Here is a 20,293-nt window from a genome sequence, read left to right on the forward strand (position 1 = left end):
AATGCAGTTGCTGAGCAAAAAAAAAAAAAGAAAATGCAGTGAATCTAGTAACGGGTGATGCAATAGCATATAGTAATGGAAATTGGCGATTTCAATTTGTCTATTGTAGGCATGCATATGGTTCTCTTTAATGGAACCCTTTTTTCTTATCGGATCTCTTCTTTTACAAAAGGTAGCCTCTTTAAACAAAATATTATTATTGGCTGTATTGCGCAGCAATTTGTTTTGCTGTAATTATAGTTGAACTCTGGTTGCGTACTACAAAACTTGATCATTAATTAATATATTTTAAACCTAAAACAATTTAAGTGGCAGGTTTGTTTAATTGTTTTTAACTGATCTTCTTTTTTGGTTGGCATCACTCTGATAAGCCTTGCAGTGTATGCTGGTGTTACCATCTCTATTTCATTATCATTTTCAACTTAATATTATCCCCCCCTTCTGTCTCTTTTTGTGTGTGTGGAAAGTAATTTATATTTGATATCTATCTGTGCTTTGGTGTTGTCATCCTTTTCAATTGAATGATGAAAACTGGTGTTGGTTGTCTTGGACTTAGATTGTGTTTCGTGCTGAACCATCGAAATACAAGAAGTTAATTGATGTTTGTATGGACTTTCTTAAACAACACGATGCTTTGGAAGTGTTGGTGAAAAGTAGGGGTACTGCTAAGGAATTACAAGAGTTTGTTGACGATGCTTGCAGCTGGCAGGTATAACTACTTACTTATATATGAAAAAAAGGTCGAATAAATTTTGGTGGAGGAATGCTAGTGACACACTCTTAGACACTCTTTCTAACACTTTCTATATGGTTGACTGAAATTTATTGGAAATCAGGAATTTTTGTGGGTCACTGACTCTCCTGATTTAGATGTAAGAAAGAGAGTGTTGCTAGCATTCCTGATTTTAATAATTTATATGTGCTTTTTATTTAAATGCCAATATAAAATGTAAATATTGCAATCCTTAGAATATTTTTAGTTCTCAATAAAATGCTGAATATTTTAATTAATGATAAATGCATATTGTAGTTTTTATCGAAAAGTTATAGAATTTATTAACAATACAAGAGAACCAACTTGATAGGAATAAGATATGCTCATAAAAGAGGACAGATAAAATTAAAAGTACAGCCTAGTCAAGGGTAAGGAAATATCATTCATCTCTCTTCTTACCAACAAAAACCCCTTTAAAGTAAACTTTTTGCTGGACATCACAAGGAGGCTAAGATAACTTCGCTAATGCCATGCCCGAGGCAGTATAAATAATTTTTGCAAAATCTGATATTCCTTTCTATTCACAAACTGTTTTAATCTGTCTTACTGTTTTCCCCCTTTTCACCATTTCTAAAACATATAGATTGACATTTGAGGACATGCTCTCTGCTAATCTAACATTTATTAAATTTACTAACAAGTCTTAACAACAATCTCTAGCTATGTGGCCATATGAGAATATATAGCTGCAGGTGTCAAGTTTAAAGAGACAACACAAACAAAACCACGACCAATGATTTGTTGGAGTATGTCCTAGAGAAATCTAAAGTCCATGTTCTTTGTCTGGTATAGAAGAATAATATATAGAATTAACTGTTGAATTTAGGTTATGGAAGAGAGAGAAAAAATAATCTAGATAGAATATACAGAATAGAAAAGCTTGTTCTTCTTGAGTACATAGGTTTTGGAGGACATTCTTAATTTCTTATTTATAGGTTCTTAATAGACTTAGTGGTGACCTTTTTGTAGACTAAGGTCGAGACTTGAGAGAGAAATTTGGGGTTGCATCTATATAGAAAAGATGGTAGAAGTTCCCATTAGATATTTTGGGCATACATAGAGAAGACTTGTAGAAGGTTTGGTAAGGAGAGGGAATCAGATAGAGGATACAGGGGATAAAGGGAGATCATGAAAACTATAGGTAAAACCGTGAGGATTTAGAGGCGATTGTTTGTCTATAGAGTATAGAAGTGATCTAGGATACAACATTATGACATTGTCTTAGCTATTTATTACATGTTTTCAACAAAGATGAGCATTACAGGGAAAAGTAGGAACAAGGCATGATCCCAACACATATACTAAAATATGATTAATGAACCATCCATGAATTTAGAAGAACCAAAGGAATGCTAAAGTCATACCATTATGGGTTAAAATTTCTAGGCCTAAAGATATAATTGAACTGCAAATCTTGCATCCCACCCTTTATCTTTGAGTCCGGTATTTTTGCTAGGTTACCTGACATCTTAAAAAATTTGAATTGTGAGGAAATATCTATGCTCAATCCTTATTTGTGTAAGGTAATATTCCTGACAGCTAAAAAGCTATACCGAAGCAGTCCCTTTTTTGTGATTGATATGAAATCGCACACCTCCCAGTTACTCAGATGATCCCTTGAACTATTTACTGCTTCAAGGTGAGGAAAGTCTCTCTGCAGAGAAAAAGTATCATAATAAAATATGATATAATCCTTTTCTATTCAATATAGACAATTAAATTGAACAATTCATTTTTCATTGGCTAATCTGGAAATTATGACCTCGTCTTTTTCTGGGAGCTCTCCTTTGTAAGATTTTATTAGTTGAAGTCATTATCCTTCTCTCATTTATTTTTCTTTTTGTTTTTGAATTCCAGGAAACAGCTACTTCATTTATTCATCAATTGATGGATGAGTATGCTGCATATAGCGACATTATTCAACCAATTCAAGTTGCTGTGTATGAGATGAAATTTGGATTGTCGCTGGTTTTGTCTAGTACCTGGGAAAAAAAATGTTTGAATGAACTTGGGCAGGAAGACATCAACGTGATTATGGTATGTTATTTCATGAGTGTTGTCATGCTTGATTTTATTTTATATTTGTTTAGGAACTGACATCATGAGCTTGACAGGAAATGATATACACACTTATGCGCTTCCCTCGTGCTGCTTCATGCATGTTCATTTCTGTCAAGCATGACATTGGGTTGGACATGCGTCCTTCATACAGGCTAGATTCTGCTACAGGCTTTTATTTGGTGGATGTGGATTTGATGGTAAGGCTTGTTACTCTTTCAAGTGGTGTTGCTGCTGATCAGAAGGTATATATTTTGTTGGATTAAATTCCAAATTCCAGTTCTCAAACAATATTTTGGATTGTATAATTTGAAAAATCGATTAGTTTTATTTATTTGTTTGTATCTGAGTCATCAAAAACAGGTATCTGGGGTGCACTATAGAGCTTCTGTCTATTGGAACATTCTTGTTCAAATTGCACATTGTACAGCTAATGCAAAAATAATTGATGATAAATCTTATATGGTCAGTTTCCTTATTTTGGCTTTTGGGTCAACCAATTCATTTTTGTATTGATTGAAATTATTTTTTGCTTACAATATTCTATATCTTCTACTTCAGCTCATGCACAAGATTTTCAACGTGTTTGCCAAGCTTTGGTTGAATAAGAAGGATGATGTAAAGTCAGAGAGTGATTTTAATTCTCAACAGTACAAGTTTAAACCTCGAGCTTTCGAAATTGAGAGTGTTATTGAAGTTGAATTACCACCTCTTGCAAATTCAGTTGCACCTGAAACATTTTTGGAATGGAAGGAAAAATCTTCTGACAAAGTAATCCTTGTATGAAATTTGAATGTTAATTTTTTTGTTGTTGTTGATTCCATCCTGTCTGAATGTTTATTCAATCAGATTGTACCCTCTCAGGATGAAAAACCGAAGCAGCTGGAAGAGTCTATCCCATTCCTCAGCCATGTGGTTCTCATTCACAATCGGTTATTTGGATCTAGTGATCTAGTCCAGACTGTGAGTCTTTGTTTCTTATTCATAAATTCAAGTTATAATATGGTTTGCAATTTGGAGTTAAAAGATTTTTATGCGAAGTTTCCTAGCTGATATAATCTTGGTTAGCATGTGTTTTGTTGATAGCTGGTTACGAGTTCAGCTTAATTGGTTACTCTTTCGGTGTGTATTTGGTTAACTCAGATTCATACCTTCATTGTGTAGGGATTAAATGAATTGAATCACCCGGATTGACGTTGGTCTTAGTAAAATTATCTGTATTCAAAATAGATTTATTGAAATTGGAGGAGTGTTTGAGAATTTTTTGAGCTGAAGCCTTATTCTATAATATGTTATTGAATCAATTATCCCAAGCTAAAGAATTGAATGAAAGCACATAAATAGTTTTATATTTAGTCTTAATTATAAATTTAGTCCCCTTATTTATCTCAGCTCACGAATTTGGTCCCCCTGTAATTTAATTCACCAATTAAGTCTCCCATTTTTTTGCAATCCGGTAATTTTAGTCCCCAACCCCGAATTTGGATGTTGACTGTTAATTTTTTACGTTGACCGCCACGCCATGTGTTGTGCTTTTATTGGAGACTGAATTTCGTGCACCTAATCAACATCCAATAAAAGTACGCGGTCAACGTAAAAAATTAACAGTCAACGTCTAAATTCGGGATTGAGGTCTAAAATTACCGGATTGCAAAAAAAATGGGGGACTCAATTGATGAATTAAATTACAGGGGGACCAAATTCGTGAGTTGAGATAAATAGGGGGACCAAATTTGCAATTAAGCCTTATATTTAATTTGTCATCTCCCACGATAGCAATTTGGGGCTTGAAGCCTAAGGACAACATAGATCAAACTTTAGACCACATATTTATAGAGCCTCTTTTTTTTGCTCGGCAAAAAGTATATGATTGTATTAATTGAGTACCAAAGGTACAAAGTTTACACTTAAGGTTACCAGACACAAGGTTCCGAATCAGACTTGGTGAAGTCTGAATAGGAACCAGTGAGTAGAACACTAGATTACATATTTAAAACCATTGCTATAATGTGTCAACCATCCCTAACGGATAAAACCTAATCTGAGATTGCTGGACCAATGATTGTAACTTGTCCCGAAGTCCTTCTCTAGGTTACGAAGCGAAGACTAAAGTAAGAAGGCTGCATCGTCCATGATTTTGTGTATCGTTGGAGAAAAGTATCTTATTCCGCTGCTGCCATATAGACCATGTCAAAGCTAACCACCAACACTTCCATCTGTTGACCCATACACCCTCAACCACTCCATAAATATGTTGGAGAAAATGATGCTTTGGGGATTGTGGGAGAGGGCCCATGATATTCACCCAAGACATTGATTCCCACCATAATGGAATGATTTTGCTGCAATGAAAGAACAAGTGACCTAATATTGTGTGATTATTATTTATCAATTATTCCATAAAGCTTAAGCTGTTGGGTAAAAGCACATGAATGGTTTTATATCTAGCAGATATTACACTTGATTGGAGAATTCACAGTTTTCCTTGATTTTCTATTACACTCTTCCTCGATCTTTTCCTTTCTTAATATTTCAGACAGTAGCATGGCCTATTTATAGGTAATTTAGTTTCATTACAAAAGCTTGGATTTATTTTCTGTAATTAATGATAGTATATTTTCTAGGTCATCTATTAAATCACAATGATTTGGATAGAAGTATGGTACTTGATAGAACATTATGGCGGAAGTTGATCCATGTAGCCGACCCCACCTAGTGGGATAAGGCGTTGTTGTTGTTGTTGTTGTTTTAGGTCATCTATTCAATATTATTTTTTGCATGTTTAACAGCCATTAATAGTGCTTTTGTTATGAATTTGCACTTTTTTCCATTCCCTGTAGTTATAACACTTCTTTTTGGTTCAGCCTGGAATTTTCGAAGTTTCTGATGAAGATCGGTTGCATTCCTTTATTGACTCATATACTTTGGGTATCAATTTAATCAGAGGTACTAATCAATACATTTTTTTTAAAAGAAAGGATTTCAGCTGGTCATTGCTATTTGCTTGTAACTTCATGTCACATTTTCCATTCTTAATTTTTGTTTTCTCAGGTGTCCACTCTACACATTTGCCTAGTTTAGATGCTAAACTCATGCCAGAGCACTTATTTTATCTCTGTTTAGACTACAGAAAGAAGTATCTTTTGTCTCACAAGTCTGCTACCAGATACAATTTTTACAAGGTGTTGTCTAATTTTTTATATTTTGGAGCCTTTGATTTTTTTACCTTTCTGTTTTTATAATAAAATCATGACCTGTGTATTATATTTCTGGAGTCAAGGATTCAAATGCTTCTGAGATGGCACAAATGTTGAAAGTACTTGCACCTCTCCAACAGCAGATTCTTTCCGTTCTAAATGAGTGGGAGGATCATAATGATCTTCAGAATTTTTTGGATATAATTGACATGCTCTTGACTCTCCCGTCGGATACCCCTTTAGCAAAGGTAGTGATCAAAGGACTTATTAGAATTCTGTTCTCTGTACAAATTGGTTTCATATGTACGGATTACAGATAATGAGACAATCCTATATATGCCTTTAGATTGGTTTGGTGGAAAGACTGTTAGTGTTATTTCTGTCCTCAAACTGTTATTTATAGATATTTTATTTGCATTGAGTTTGATGTGATTTTATTTGTAATTCAATATAAAGATGTTTTAGGGTTAAGGTCACGCATATCTATAATCCTACTTTCCTTCAACACTGTACCTATCAAAAACTTTACATGTTTGAATTTTTCTGTATTTTTTTTTATCAGCGAATTTTTCTGTATTGAATTGTAAATTTTTTTATTCTACTACTAATCAATTGGTTATATGATGTGGTACGATTTTCCTTTTAATATCAATTCTTCAAGGTTTGCTAACAAATCCTAAACAGTGTTTTTGTTATTTTTAGTCCTTAAACCCCTAGTGTTGATCAGTCCTTAAGTGTTATCAATGTGTGTTTCGTTTCACTTTCCTTCAATCACATGCCCACTGAAAGCTTTTTGATTGTGATCCATTTATCTGTAAGGAATTGGAAATGTTTTTTTTTTTTAATTATATGCCCTTCGCACAGTTTTCCTTTTATAATATATGCTTATGCTTATTAAAATTGAAAGAATTCATTTGTGACTTTAGGGTCTAGTTTTAACTCTTCTCTCCTCTGTAGGCCTTTTCAGGGTTGCAGTTTTTACTGCACAAAGCTGAAGTTATGCAAGAAAATGGTTCAAAGTTCTCCTTCTCAAGTATGTTTTTTATTTCGAGTGTTGAAGCTGCAATTGTGTACTTTGTATTTCACTAATTTTTTTGTTGAAATGAATTGTAGATCAATTCAAATCTGTTTATGATCTGTTGTCATCATGGCAAAAGATAGAACTGGACTCTTGGCCGGCTTTGCTTGATGAGGTGATGGACCAGTACGAGAATAACGCGGGGGAAGTAAGTGGCGAGGTTTTTTTTAGTATTTTTTGTTATGTTAGTCTTAGTCAAAGTAGAGAATTTGTTGTAATTTTTGAGGACCTAAATACTCGCCAAGTATTGTCAATCTGCAAGTGCATAGGTTGTATTGTATAAATGTAGTACAAGAACTAGATATCGTCTCAAAAAAGAAAAATCAGTTAGCATTTAATATAATTGGAATCCATTAATCCAATCATTTAGAAGTCTATTCAATCTATCACTGTTCATTACCGTTCCCTATTCAGTCTAATTGGGGGTATTATTAATTTAGACCGTGACTTTTTATTTTCAATTGTGAATTTCTTAATTATGAATAAATTATTTATATTTATATTTTTATAATATAAATATATAAATTCATAAATTATTTATCTTGTATCTAAAGCTTCTGTATAATGGCCATTCAACTATCTGCTATACTGCTAGTGTTTTTAGAGTTCAGCACTCCATATATGATGGAGGGTTGATAATTTTGACTATATGTCCTTTACTGTGATTTTGATTGTCTTATCTCTTTTCAATATTATTCCTTTTCTCAAAAATAGTATCTACAACTCCCATCTTTTTAATCTTCTTTGAGGGATGTTGTTCAGTTATTTTGGAAATAGGCAAAAGTTTTGTTCTCAATATTATTTTTGTTCTTTAAAAGAATATTGCTTATTTGTTTCTTGTTTTTGTTGCAGTTGTGGTTTCCTCTGTACTCTGTTCTTCAACACAGCTCATGTGATATATCAATTATTCAAAGGCATGTTACAGACTAAATTCAGCCTTTGTAGTTTTATCTTAGATTTTTTGACCTGGTTTTGTGGAGTTACTTCTGTTTTTACTTTGGTATTTTGCAGCCTTGAGGAATTCATTCAAACATCCAGTATTGGGGAATTTAGGAAACGTCTTCAGATTCTCTTTGCGTTCCTTGGTCAAAATCATATCAGTGCATGCTTGAAAATTAATTCCAGGTATAATTTGTTTCCCTTGCAGTTAAGTTTTCTCGAAAATAAAAGAGAAGAAAATTCAGCCTCATTTTAAAGTTTAAATCTGAAGGCTTTTTCTCATTTTAAACAGTTCTAGTCAGTCGGAACAATCAACCTTCTTATACAATATCTTTGGATTTTATGCGCAGTTCTTACCAATGTAAGTTCTTTTCACCTATTGTTCCATTGATTTACTGTCTATTATTTCCCTGGCCTTGTTGTCTGTTGGTGTAATTATGTGACTGACTGCAGAGTATTGAAGTGCATTGATGCTAGTAGGAAAGAGGTCGAGATTGAACTTAGCAAACTAGTGAAACTATGTCGGTGGGTGCATGGCAAGAGTTATTTATCAATTGAAAGCTTGAAAAAGGGTCGGCAGAAGCTGAAGAAGCTTATACAAAAGTATACTGTAAGTTTCAGGCTGTCTATTTGATTATGCAACAGCTGATTTGAACATGAGCATCTTTTTCCTGTTTTTTACTGATCCTTCTTGCTGCTATAATTTTATATCTGAACTATTGACCACTAGGAAAATAATCAAGTTAGCTTATTACAACATTCAAGTAAATTTAATAATTGCTACATATTTTTCAAATGTAACCTCTGTTTTAACATATGTTGTCATATACTTCATTGGCTTTTTTCTAGGGTTTTGATTTTCCCTCGATTTTAAAATTGTATACCCACTTGAAATAGTTAACCATTTTAATAAACTTAATTAAATGATTGGTTTGATTAAATGTTCATCCTGATCACTGATGGACCTCAGTTGATATACTGGTGTGTAGTCATGAATTGGCTCCACCCTCCCCCTGGTTGCCTGATGAATAAAATGGTAAGAAGGAAGAAATAGTAAGCAATGTTTTTACTGAATGTCAGCTGTAGATATTTTTTTTCTACTACTTGAGCTGGCTTAGTACATGCAAGCTTTTTGGCCTTTAATGTGCTTCTGTTTAAGTTATTTTCTTCTTGGAGGAATATTAAGGCTGTGCAGTAGTGGACCTGTATCTTATGTCCCTTGTGATGGGGTATGGGTTTGAGTAGATTGGCACTACAGTTTTTTTGTGGATTAAAAATAATAGCTTTCTAAAGGATTTGTTTGATATGATGAGGTATGCAGGAACACTTTTGAGCTAATGCCTTTTTTCCTGTTGTCTCTTTTGTCTAGTTTCCTTGGTGCAATTATCTTATGTTAATACAATGTTCTACTATTTGAAACCAAAATAAAATAAGTTAAAACTTGTTTGGGTCTTTGGTGGATCTTCCAACACCTATAAATCAATTATGAAGTTGTAGAGCATTTCTGTATCTGAAAGGGGGACAGGTCTTACACGAGCAATTTGTTTGCTCTTACTTCTTAGTCTTTCATTCGGACAAAGTTTTAGTTTTTCACCTCTGCTCTCCAGCATCTCCACATTTTCTCCGCTTTATTCACCATAAATTGTAAATACTTCTTGAGTTATGATATTCATATGTTGATCTCTTTTCTGATTGGTGAAGGATATTCTGCAAGAACCCGTGTCTATTTTCTTTAGCCAAGAAGTTGCACAAAGAGGAGCAAAAGTGCAATCTTTTCATGGTCATCAGCCCATTTATGATGTTCTGAATAAGGGATTGGTTGATGGTGCTTTTGATTTGACATTTTTCGGTGAAAACAGGTTATCATAAGCTGATGGGTGTACAGTATATTGCAATCTTTTGTAATTTTTGAGTTGACATGTCTTCTTGATGTAGGTTCACGTGGTTTGACAACTGCATCAAGGGAGTAGACAGTGCTTTGCAGAACTTGCTGCTTAAGAAAAGTGTTGAAGGTTCTCACCTGCTCCTCTTGTTTTCTTATCCTTATCTTTTTGGTGTTTTAGCTTTTTGTATGGTTGTTTTCTGGTTTGGAAATTTGAAACATAGTTAATCTATGCAGAAATTCAAAGCATATTTAGACCTTGTGGTGATTCCCAGCATACAATTTACCTGAAAGGGTGGAAAGCTGTGTGGCATACGATTGAAAAAATATATACTACAGCGGTTGACTATGGTGATCTTTGGAAAGAGGAAAAAAAGGGTCAAGGGAAGAGGAGGGCTTTGTCTGAGCTTCTTAAGCTCTTAGAAAGCAATGGGTTGTCTCGACACAAGTCGGCATATACAGCAGTATGAAACATAGCCATTTGTTTTCATGAATGTCCAGATTACTTATTAAATATATCTAATAAAATTCCCCTTTTCATTTTTACCCTTTTATTTGAACAAATATGCAGGACCAGCATAAATCTTGGTGGTTCCTTCAGCTTTCTGGGAACATTCCATATTTACTGCTAACAAATAGTAGATTATCATGTGTAACCTCGGGAATTCCTGAAGTTGAAAATAAGAATAGTCCAGAAGAAAGTTTTCTTATGGAGTGGAAAACAGCCATTGATTATTACTTCAAGAGTGTTGTGTCTGTCCTGCTTTTGCAGCAGACATGCCTCAATCCACACAAAGATATAACTCTTGAACAGGTGAAATGTCTTTTTAAAATTATCGGTAATGTAAATCCACTCAATATTTGAGAACCTATGTATCAATGATTATTGTTTTTATAAAATTTGTAATTTAATGATCATTGTGTTTTTTTTGACCTTTTAATCTTCATTTGGTTTTCTTGCATTGTTTTACTTTTTTCTTATTTTCCCTCTGTGCATCTTTTTATATAGTATTTGTCACCCTGCTACTTTTCTTCACAATGGAAGGGATTATTTATATAATCAGTGAATTTATCATCTCTACTGCATTTCTTTTGTAATAGTTTCAGTGGTAGGAAGTGAGTATCAGACCTACCCACCTGTTTCTGTGTGCTTTCTGAATCATATGGAATTTTAATAGCTTTGGTTTCTGTAGGTTGACAGTTCTAGTTCTTTCCTCAACCAGCTCGTACAGATACAACAGAAGCAACTCACTGCTGCCACTGCATTTGACAAGCAGTTGAAATGCTTTAGAGAATGTGTATCTACTCTGGGAAAATTGTTTTCACTTTCCTCCTCCACTGATAACAATATAAATCATATGTGCTCTATTATTCCAAAACAATTTGCTTCTTACAAGTGTTTGTGGCAACAAAAAGTAAGCATCATTATTAAAATTTATTTAGATTTCTATTTTTGCTAGTGTTTAGGTTTCCATATGAATACTTTCTTTTATTGATCACGCAGCAATTATTTGACACTCTGTGTTCTACATCACAAGAAGAATTGCTTTTACTAAGGATATTAGAAAATAGCCATTTAAACACTTGTCATAGAGCAAGACCATTAGCCAGGCAGATGATTGCTTCCATTGAAGAATTTTTGCCATTGTTCTGTAAATCGAAGGTGCATATATTGGTATTTGGTTGTAAATATCTCTAAATTTGCAGTAGTATCTACTCCCTTTTGATTCATGAAACATTATTTCAGGAATCATTGGATTGTTACCTAATTGGGAGAACCAAAGCTGTCACCGCAGTGACTTATTCCTCGCATCTTTGCATTGTTACTCAAGAAATTGAGCAGCTGGTTTCTGAAAATTTCAAGACCATTAGGGATTTTAAGGATCGTTTTCTTGAACTACAGGAGCATGATTTGGATAGAAGCACTGCCAGAAAAGTTCTGATTCAGCATTTTCAAGAAATAGCTGATAAGGTACTTAATCTTTTGGCTTATCCTTGAGAAACCTAGTATTTTGAAAGAGAAATTTGAGATTTAAAATCTGTTGTATTTGGTGATAGAAAAAGAAAAATTATCTTTCTCTTTGATTGGGTAAAGTATATAATACAATAAATGGGCCTAAGATAGATGGGCTTAAGGCCCTACAACTCAATAAAAAGAAACATATTCTAACAAAAACATTTACTCTTCAGGCAAAATTAGTTGAGGAAGAGTTTACAATGGCAATAAAGGGAAACTCCAATCAAGTAGATTTATCTGAAGATATATTTTGTGAAAGAAACTCTGTGGAGCTTAATGCCAGGTTCAATGAAGCCCTTATGTCTACTTGTCAGCATCTTGCAACTGTATTGCAGAATTTATGTTTGCCAAGCAATATTCCTATGGTTGACGAGTCCATGGTAAAAATTGTTTCATGGGAATCGCTATTTGAGTCATTTGTTACAAATCTTAGCTTGGACATATTATGTCAGAATCTTTTCAAAGCAATTTCTTTTGGGGTAAGTTTTGTTTCTTAGCAAGTTATCTTAGTACTTGATACTCTTGCTAGATAACTAAATTGATCATACCTTTGCTCTGTAGGAGAAGTTGGTGAATTGTTGTGATGATAACAACAACAGTTATTTGCATGTAGAAGCCCATTTTAGAAATCTACATTTGCTCATGGATCAGTTACTAAACTTTGGTGATGAACTCATGAAAAATTTCTTAGCCATGCACAAATCAGTAAGCTCAATACTCTCCTCATTCTGTGTATATGCTCCTTTTCCCTCCATGATAACCTGTGTATCATGTAATTGACACATTCTCTATTTAGACAACATCTCTTTCTAGATTAAGTTGGATGATCTAATTGTATATTATGTCAATTTGCAGGTATCAGTAACAACGCATGTGATTGCAAATATTTTAGCTTCTTTATTTTCAAAAGGTTTTGGAATATCTCCTGAAAACCAGGAGGAAGATGGAACCCTCAATACATCTGGAGATGCAAGTGGGACAGGCATGGGAGAGGGTGTCGGATTAAAGGATGTAAGTGATCAGATTACTGATGAAGATCAGCTGCTGGGAGCACGGGAACAGGTTAGCTTTTTAGCGTATATATTTTTCTGATTTGGTAAGATTCTTCAGTTATCTGATTTCTTTCCTTGTGTCAATGGTTCAGCAAAATGAAAAGCAAGATGACTCTAATGAAGTGCCAAGCAGTAATAATACAGGGATTGAGATGGAACAGGATTTTGAGGCTGATGCAATGAGCCTTAGTGAGGACTCTGGAGAAGATGATGATATTGATGGTGAAAATGAGGAACTTGAGTCTGAAATGGGACCTGCTGGACCAGACAGTGAAGCAGTGGGTGAGAAAGTTTGTGATGAGAATGAAGATGAAACCCCCAATGATACAAGAGAAAAGTATGAATCTGGACCTTCGGTCAAGGACAGAGATGGAGGGAATAGAGAGTTAAGAGCCAAGGATGACTCTACAACTAATGAACCTGGGGATGGTAATTGTGATGAAGGTGATGCTCAGGATGATGAAACTGTAACCCCAGATGAAATAGGTGATGGAGAGAATGCTGATGAGGTGACTATGGACAAAGACACAGCATATTCAGATCCCACTGGGTTGAAGCCTGATGTGCTGGATCAAACTTCTGACACAGTTATGGATTTGGACGTAAATGAAGATGCAGATCTCATGGAAGATGGAGAACCGGATGAGCAAGTTGATTTAGCTGAGAACAGAAATGAAGGGAATCGAGATGAAGAGACTTGCTCTCCTGATGAAGTTATGGAAGAGGCAAATACTGAAGTTGACGTGAACTCAGGAAAAGATGATCAAGAGAATGCAGACTTGAATTCCACAGAACCAAAGAAAGATGTATCAAGATTGTCGGAGTTGAATAATGAACAAGTTTCCCCTGCTGAATTAGCATCACAGTCCAAAGTTGATTGGCAGACATCTGGTTCTGAAAATGTAGCAGCAGAGTCGAATGTGTCTAATAGTCATCATGACTTTGACTCTACTCTGTTGGGAGGCTTGCCTTCTAGCAGTATGTCTGATATGGATGTTGAGATGCCCAACTCATCAAATAGTGGGGGATTTGGAGAAAATCAACCCAAATCTCATCATCCATGGACCGATCATTCATTTATTCAGGAGAAGCATACTAATCCTCGTCGAAGTATAGGTGATGCACTTGAATATAAGAAAGAAAGAGTTAATGTATCTGGTGATGTTCCAGAAGATAACAATGAGATGCAGGGTGAGATGGAAGATGAAAATGCTGATGAGTATGGCTATGTTTCTGAATTTGAAAAGGGAACAACTCAGGCTCTGGGACCTGCAACACTTGAGCAAGTTGATAGAAACATTGATTGTGATAAGCTTGATAAAGAATGTCTTGCTGGAGAAGATGCAAAATTGCAGTTTGAGAAGGAAAAATCTGAAATGAATTCTGTAAATAATTCTTCATTGATCCCCCAAAATGAAAAAAGGGAGAAAGTGAATACCTCAACTATGGAGAAGTCACGAGAAGATGGATCAGTGTATCCTATTGCTAGTATGAATATTGATCTAGAAAATCGTTTGGAAGATTTGGTTTCTTTTGGGAATTCATACTTGAGTGAGAACAATGATAATATAAGCCAGCCTTTTCAGCATGACAAAGACTTGGGTAAATGCCAAGAACCTTTTGATGTACCTGATCATGTGAAAGATAATGCTACTGCTCTTTGGAGAAGATTCGAGCTTAGCACAACAAAATTGTCTCATGAGTTGACTGAGCAATTGCGCCTTGTAATGGAGCCCACTGTGGCCAGCAAGCTTCAAGGGGATTATAGAACTGGCAAAAGGATAAATATGAAAAAGGTAGATCATTTATTCTTATAAAGTGATAGACCTTGTAAAATGTAACATTTGCTGATGAAATATTGGTGCTTAGCTTACCATCTTTTTCTTAAAAAAAAAAACAGGTAATTCCTTACATAGCAAGTGATTATAGTAAAGATAGAATATGGCTGAGACGAACCAGACCCAACAAACGTGATTACCAAGTTGTTATAGCTGTTGATGATTCACATAGTATGTCAGAGAATGGCTGTGGTGACGTTGCTATTGAGGCATTGGTTACAGTATGTCGTGCTGTTTCGCAATTGGAAATGGGCAGCTTGGCTGTTGCTAGTTTTGGAACGAAGGGAAACATAAAATTATTGCACGACTTTGACAGGCCCTTTACTGGAGAGTCTGGTGTTAAGGTTAGCAGGATTAACAATTTAACTTATAATTGGTTTTTCTTTCATCGACATCATTATTCATTTCTGGAATATGTTCGAGAGGATCTAATTGTTTGTTTTGGCTGAGGAGCAGATGATCTCCAATTTGACATTCAAGCAAGAAAATACTATTGCGGATGAGCCAGTTGTTGACCTGTTGAAGTACTTGACTAACAAGCTAGATACTGCAGTTGCAAAAGCTCGACTTCCATCTGGACATAACCCCCTTCAGCAGCTAGTTTTAATAATTGCAGATGGTCGGTTTGTTGAAAAGGTACTTGATAAAAAATTGCTTTTTTTTTTTCTATTTATCCTTTTAGTCATCGGTACTGGCCTTTGTTCACTCATCTTCAATTTTAATTTTTCCAGAAGAAATTAAAGCAGTGTGTTAGAGATGTGTCAACTGGTAATCGAATGGTTGCTTTCTTGCTTCTGGATAATTCTCAGGAGTCAATTATGGATCTCAAGGTATTTAAACAACTAGATCAGCACCGTGCAATTGCACGGTAGAAAAGTAAAAAGTAACTAAACTGTGTCCACTTTATTTTTATTATTATTTGTCATTAAAAAAGCAACTGTAGAGAGAAAGTGCTGACTGCAATACATTGACACCTATTAGCGAAAATGGAGGCTGGATGGTTTTTTAAATTTATGCTCAAATGTTTTTTTTTATATAAAAAATGTGAGTATTATATGCAACTTCTCACTTAACATGACGTTCTGGACTGCAGGAAGCGTCTGTTGAGGGTGGACAGACGAAAATTTTCAAGTACATGGATTCCTTTCCATTTCCCTACTACATTGTTCTGAGGAACATTGAAGCACTGCCTAGGACTCTTGCAAACTTATTGAGACAGGTTAGTTGGAGTCCCTTCCCCCTTTCTGAGGCAGAAATATAAATATAAAGATCTTGGTTAACAAAGTGTGTTATATTTTTTGTTGTGCTTATTTCAGTGGATGGAGCTTATGCAACATTCAACTGGTTGAGGACTTTTATCGTGCAAGTTCCATTTTGGGAGAGAATCTGCTCCCTATTTCATATATATAGTAGACCCAATTGTACAGTGTACAGATGCTTCTTCTTTGATTAAGAATATCATGTTAGCTGTGCATTCCATGAATCTTTTTCTATAATGAATATTTTTTCACCTATTTTTTATGTATACAAAACAATCCAACTTTTATCTGTTTCATCTCTCTTTCACTCCTCATACTTTCATTTCTTTTCATTCATCTCTTCCAAACACAATGTATAAAACGATATTGGATACATGAAACTCAATTAATGCGTATTTAGTTGAATGCTTCTTTTTCTTCTTTTTCCCTCCTAAATAGTTTGCATGTTATATTGACCACACATTATCGATTTTGGTTACTATTTTTGTTCATGTAAAGTTATATTGTTTTGAAAAGAATCGGATCTGACTTTTAAATTATTAACACGACGATCTAACCAATTGAGCTATAGGTCAATTATATTATAAAATAAATAATGTTGTTATATATAACATTAAATTTTCTAATGTATATTTAATACGTATGTAAATTTAAATAATAAATTGTGACAATTAATTTTGATATAACTCATACGAATTATTTAATTCGTACGCTTTTTTATAAATAAAAAATATTTACTATTAAAAAATTTAATATATTAATAAATTAAAAAAACATTTTTTTGAAAAAAAAAACAAAAAAAATCACTTCAGCTGATTTATAAAGTTTACAGATTAGCTTATCCGTATCCTTTTACGAAAGGATAAAATGGGAAATTTGGGAAATTGCTGGGTGTACCAGTAATTTCGCTGGGTGTGCAGAATTAGACTTACTCACAATTGAATTTCGTTTTAATTTTATTCAACAATGAACCATTGAACCATTGCTCTAAGCATGATTTGTGACACACTGTAATTAATATGTGCGTGATTTGTCTCTTTACGTGTTATGTGTGTTTTTTTTATTTTACATTGTTGGACAAGTGGCCTCAATAATTTAAGAGGGGGGAGAATTAAGTTTCAAAATTTCCCACCAATAAACTTTTAATAGACTTAGAATGTAGAAGAAGAAGTAACAATCAATTTAATAATGTTCTTTAAATATGAAGACAAAATTGATTGCAATAACATAAATGAGATAAGGAGCAATAACATAAATGAGATAAGGAAAGAGAGAAATTCAAACTCGATTTATACTGGTTCGATCTACGTACAGTCTTCAAGCAACTCACTTGAGATTTTCACTAACTTTGTAAAAAAAAAAATTTACAACTTCTCGACACCCAATGAATCCTTTTCCCTTATATTCAGGAAACTCACAATTCAAGAGACAACCAGTCTCTTAATTACAATTGACTTTCTCATAAGAATAGAAAGATTACTCTCCTTTAGAGTGGATAATACAATTTGAAGTTTCTAGATGAACTTTCAATAGATTTACAAGTGTTTGCCCAAGAGTTGTTGAGAGAGCATTTTACAATGAAGTTCTCTTGGAATATCTCTCTTGCTTTTTGAAATCAGACACACACACATATATATATAGGCCCTTCGTGCCTATTCAAAATGGTTTGAAGAGATGTGTCTTTTCAAAAAGTTTTTTTTTTTTTTCTGAATTTTCACTGGTAATCGATTACAGGTAATCGATTACACAACTATATTTTGAAGGATCATGACTTTGAATTTGAATTTCAAGAGTTTCATTGCTAGTAATCGATTACAAACATCTGGTAATCGATTACAGGTTCAAAATTCAAATTCAAAATCTTTTTTAACAGTTATTTTTCAAAATTGTCTTCTAGTAATCGATTACACTGTCTGGTAATCGATTATCAGAGCCTTGAATGCCTTGGAAACACTTTGTTTTGAGGCAAAACTTGATCTTGAGTTAATCTTGAAGCAATGCTTTGTTTGTTGAAACAACCTTGTATTAATCTTGAAGTAATGTTTATCCTTTGAAACAATCTTGTTTAATTCTTCTTTAGCATCATCAAAATCATGTATTCATATATTTACATACATTTCTTCTCTTCACCCATGTTCTCCTTTTTTTTTTTTCTTTAATTTATAATTTTGGTTTTACCTTATTTAATCTTCCACCAAGGTGAAGTGGAAGTCTGATTTTATAATTATGCATTTAAATTTTTGACTATTTCTCTTGTTATGTTAAGCTTTTTAATGATTTCTTTGATATGAGACAACCTTATCGATGAGGGAAGAGAGGTTTGATACGATACTATTTTTTTTTTTTTTTTTTTTGCAATTTGAGGTAGATGTTAATGGCCAGAAATTGTGTTTTTGATTATTGCATTTTTTTTAGTAATTTGTGGTTTTTAATAAAAAATTACATTATAAAATTTTAAATAATAAAATACCACCTAGGTTTGGATAAATCCAGAATTATCGAGATCTAACTCTAGATTGAAAAATAACATTATAATTTTAGGAACGAAAAACAAATAAAAAATTTTGTATGAATAAAAAAAAACTTTGATATATTTACAAGAATGAAAAAATGTATTTTAATCTTATATTTTTCGTTATTTTCTTGGTGAGGAACTTCCGGCGTGGTTCAAAAAGATTAAAAAGAAAATTCATAAAATTTATTTTGTAAAATGATTAGATATTTTTGAAAAAATTAGTGGATAAAATGGATAATAATAAAAAAAAGACTTATTTTTCAGAATTCTGACTTCAATTAGTCTGATTAATCATTTTGTAGGTTTGATTTCTTGACTAACTTTTCCCCTTCACATTAATTTCTAACATCATCATATCCCTCAGCAGCGACTGTCCCACTATCTGAATTTATAGATTATTCCTACCTTAACCTTTTTTCTTATTAGCTAGTGACCAATTTTGCAAGTATATATCTGTCCTTCTTTTGCTTCAAAGGCACACCTGTCAGATAGCCATTAGGCTTCAGCCGCAAAAGACAAGTAGCATCATACTTAAAGCAAACGAAGGTGCCTAAGATTTTATGGTCCTAATGAATTATGTATCATGTGTGCATTTAATTCTTAAGAATTAACTCTACTAGCTAGATATGAGCTTGATGCAAAATTCATATGTACGTAAAGTTAGCAATGATCATATCCCGTTCTGATTGGCCCTGCAGTCTTCCTTCTGCTTGGCCCTTTTGATTAGAAAAAGAAAAAGATATTATCCCATTCCAAAACTTGCTTGTTCGAGGCATAAATGTTGTGCTTTCGAATACTTACCATTTACTTTGTTCGAGGCTTTTCACGTTTTATTTTTCTTTGAATAATAACTTGGTTTAAAAGATGATTGTTCCTGGATAATATATTGGAGTAATTGTGTATTTGCACTTTGTGAAAGATTCTTCTCTGCTTTATCTTTGTGGGGAATAAATTAGATTAACCAAAAAAGTACTTGTTTTAACGCTAGAATTATGCTTTTGCAAGTATATATATATATATTTGCTTGCTTCAAAGACATATCACTCAGACACCCACTTGGCTTCCGCCGCAAAAGGCAAATAGCATTGAGCTATCATACTAAAGCAAACGAATAAAGGTACGTAAGATTTTACTGTCCTAATCAATTAGGTATTGTTTGTGTATTTACTTCTTAATTATGAATTATACTCGTTATGAGCTTCATGCAAAATTCATATGTACGTAAAGTTAACAAATTATAAGTTCAGACCGGGACATTATATAACTAATGTATATATAACGCCATAACTTAAGTCTGGATCTGCTAAACTTACTGTACGTACATAATGACTGTTGAGAGTATTGCAATGGAGCAATGATATGTAGACTTTTTATTATTATTTTAAAACACACACCTAAACAACATCCATTATTTTTTTTCTATATTTCTCTTTAATTCATATTATATCATCTATAATACATATTTTAATTTCACTAGGTGTCTAAGAATATTATTTTCCTATTCTAATGACACGCATTAATGGCAAACCTACAAGTAAATATATTGAATTTTAGCTAGTATATATCTTTGTTTTTGCCATTTTATATACTCGAACTCATTACTTATCATTTTTTGTCTTTTTAATTATATGTTAAAATATATTTTTTTATTCTCATAAAATTAGAAATGTTCAAATTTTGTTT

At 33.4% G+C, this 20,293-nt stretch overlaps 1 protein-coding gene across 1 annotated transcript in view; it reads left to right on the top strand.

The window, feature by feature from the left end:
• LOC114391129 (midasin-like) overlaps nt 1–16,391 on the top strand; it is a 59,357-nt gene extending 42,966 nt beyond the window's left edge. The window contains exons 46-76 of the mRNA XM_028352125.1: nt 557–709; nt 2,633–2,812; nt 2,890–3,078; nt 3,197–3,298; nt 3,395–3,604; nt 3,683–3,796; nt 5,698–5,779; nt 5,885–6,015; nt 6,114–6,278; nt 6,988–7,063; nt 7,144–7,256; nt 7,961–8,022; nt 8,120–8,233; nt 8,340–8,408; nt 8,501–8,657; nt 9,749–9,906; nt 9,983–10,059; nt 10,167–10,393; nt 10,501–10,743; nt 11,123–11,344; nt 11,434–11,592; nt 11,677–11,901; nt 12,120–12,425; nt 12,508–12,651; nt 12,802–13,008; nt 13,091–14,794; nt 14,899–15,180; nt 15,293–15,472; nt 15,568–15,666; nt 15,930–16,055; nt 16,153–16,391. Coding sequence (XP_028207926.1) covers nt 557–709; nt 2,633–2,812; nt 2,890–3,078; nt 3,197–3,298; nt 3,395–3,604; nt 3,683–3,796; nt 5,698–5,779; nt 5,885–6,015; nt 6,114–6,278; nt 6,988–7,063; nt 7,144–7,256; nt 7,961–8,022; nt 8,120–8,233; nt 8,340–8,408; nt 8,501–8,657; nt 9,749–9,906; nt 9,983–10,059; nt 10,167–10,393; nt 10,501–10,743; nt 11,123–11,344; nt 11,434–11,592; nt 11,677–11,901; nt 12,120–12,425; nt 12,508–12,651; nt 12,802–13,008; nt 13,091–14,794; nt 14,899–15,180; nt 15,293–15,472; nt 15,568–15,666; nt 15,930–16,055; nt 16,153–16,185 — 6,309 coding nt within the window. The 3' untranslated portion in view covers nt 16,186–16,391. The remainder of the gene's footprint in view (nt 1–556; nt 710–2,632; nt 2,813–2,889; nt 3,079–3,196; nt 3,299–3,394; nt 3,605–3,682; nt 3,797–5,697; nt 5,780–5,884; nt 6,016–6,113; nt 6,279–6,987; nt 7,064–7,143; nt 7,257–7,960; nt 8,023–8,119; nt 8,234–8,339; nt 8,409–8,500; nt 8,658–9,748; nt 9,907–9,982; nt 10,060–10,166; nt 10,394–10,500; nt 10,744–11,122; nt 11,345–11,433; nt 11,593–11,676; nt 11,902–12,119; nt 12,426–12,507; nt 12,652–12,801; nt 13,009–13,090; nt 14,795–14,898; nt 15,181–15,292; nt 15,473–15,567; nt 15,667–15,929; nt 16,056–16,152) is intronic.
• The last annotated feature ends 3,902 nt before the right edge of the window (nt 16,392–20,293 follow it).

This window comes from Glycine soja, chromosome 16 (genome assembly GCF_004193775.1).
Source record: "Glycine soja cultivar W05 chromosome 16, ASM419377v2, whole genome shotgun sequence".
Classification (NCBI taxonomy): Eukaryota; Viridiplantae; Streptophyta; class Magnoliopsida; order Fabales; family Fabaceae; genus Glycine; species Glycine soja.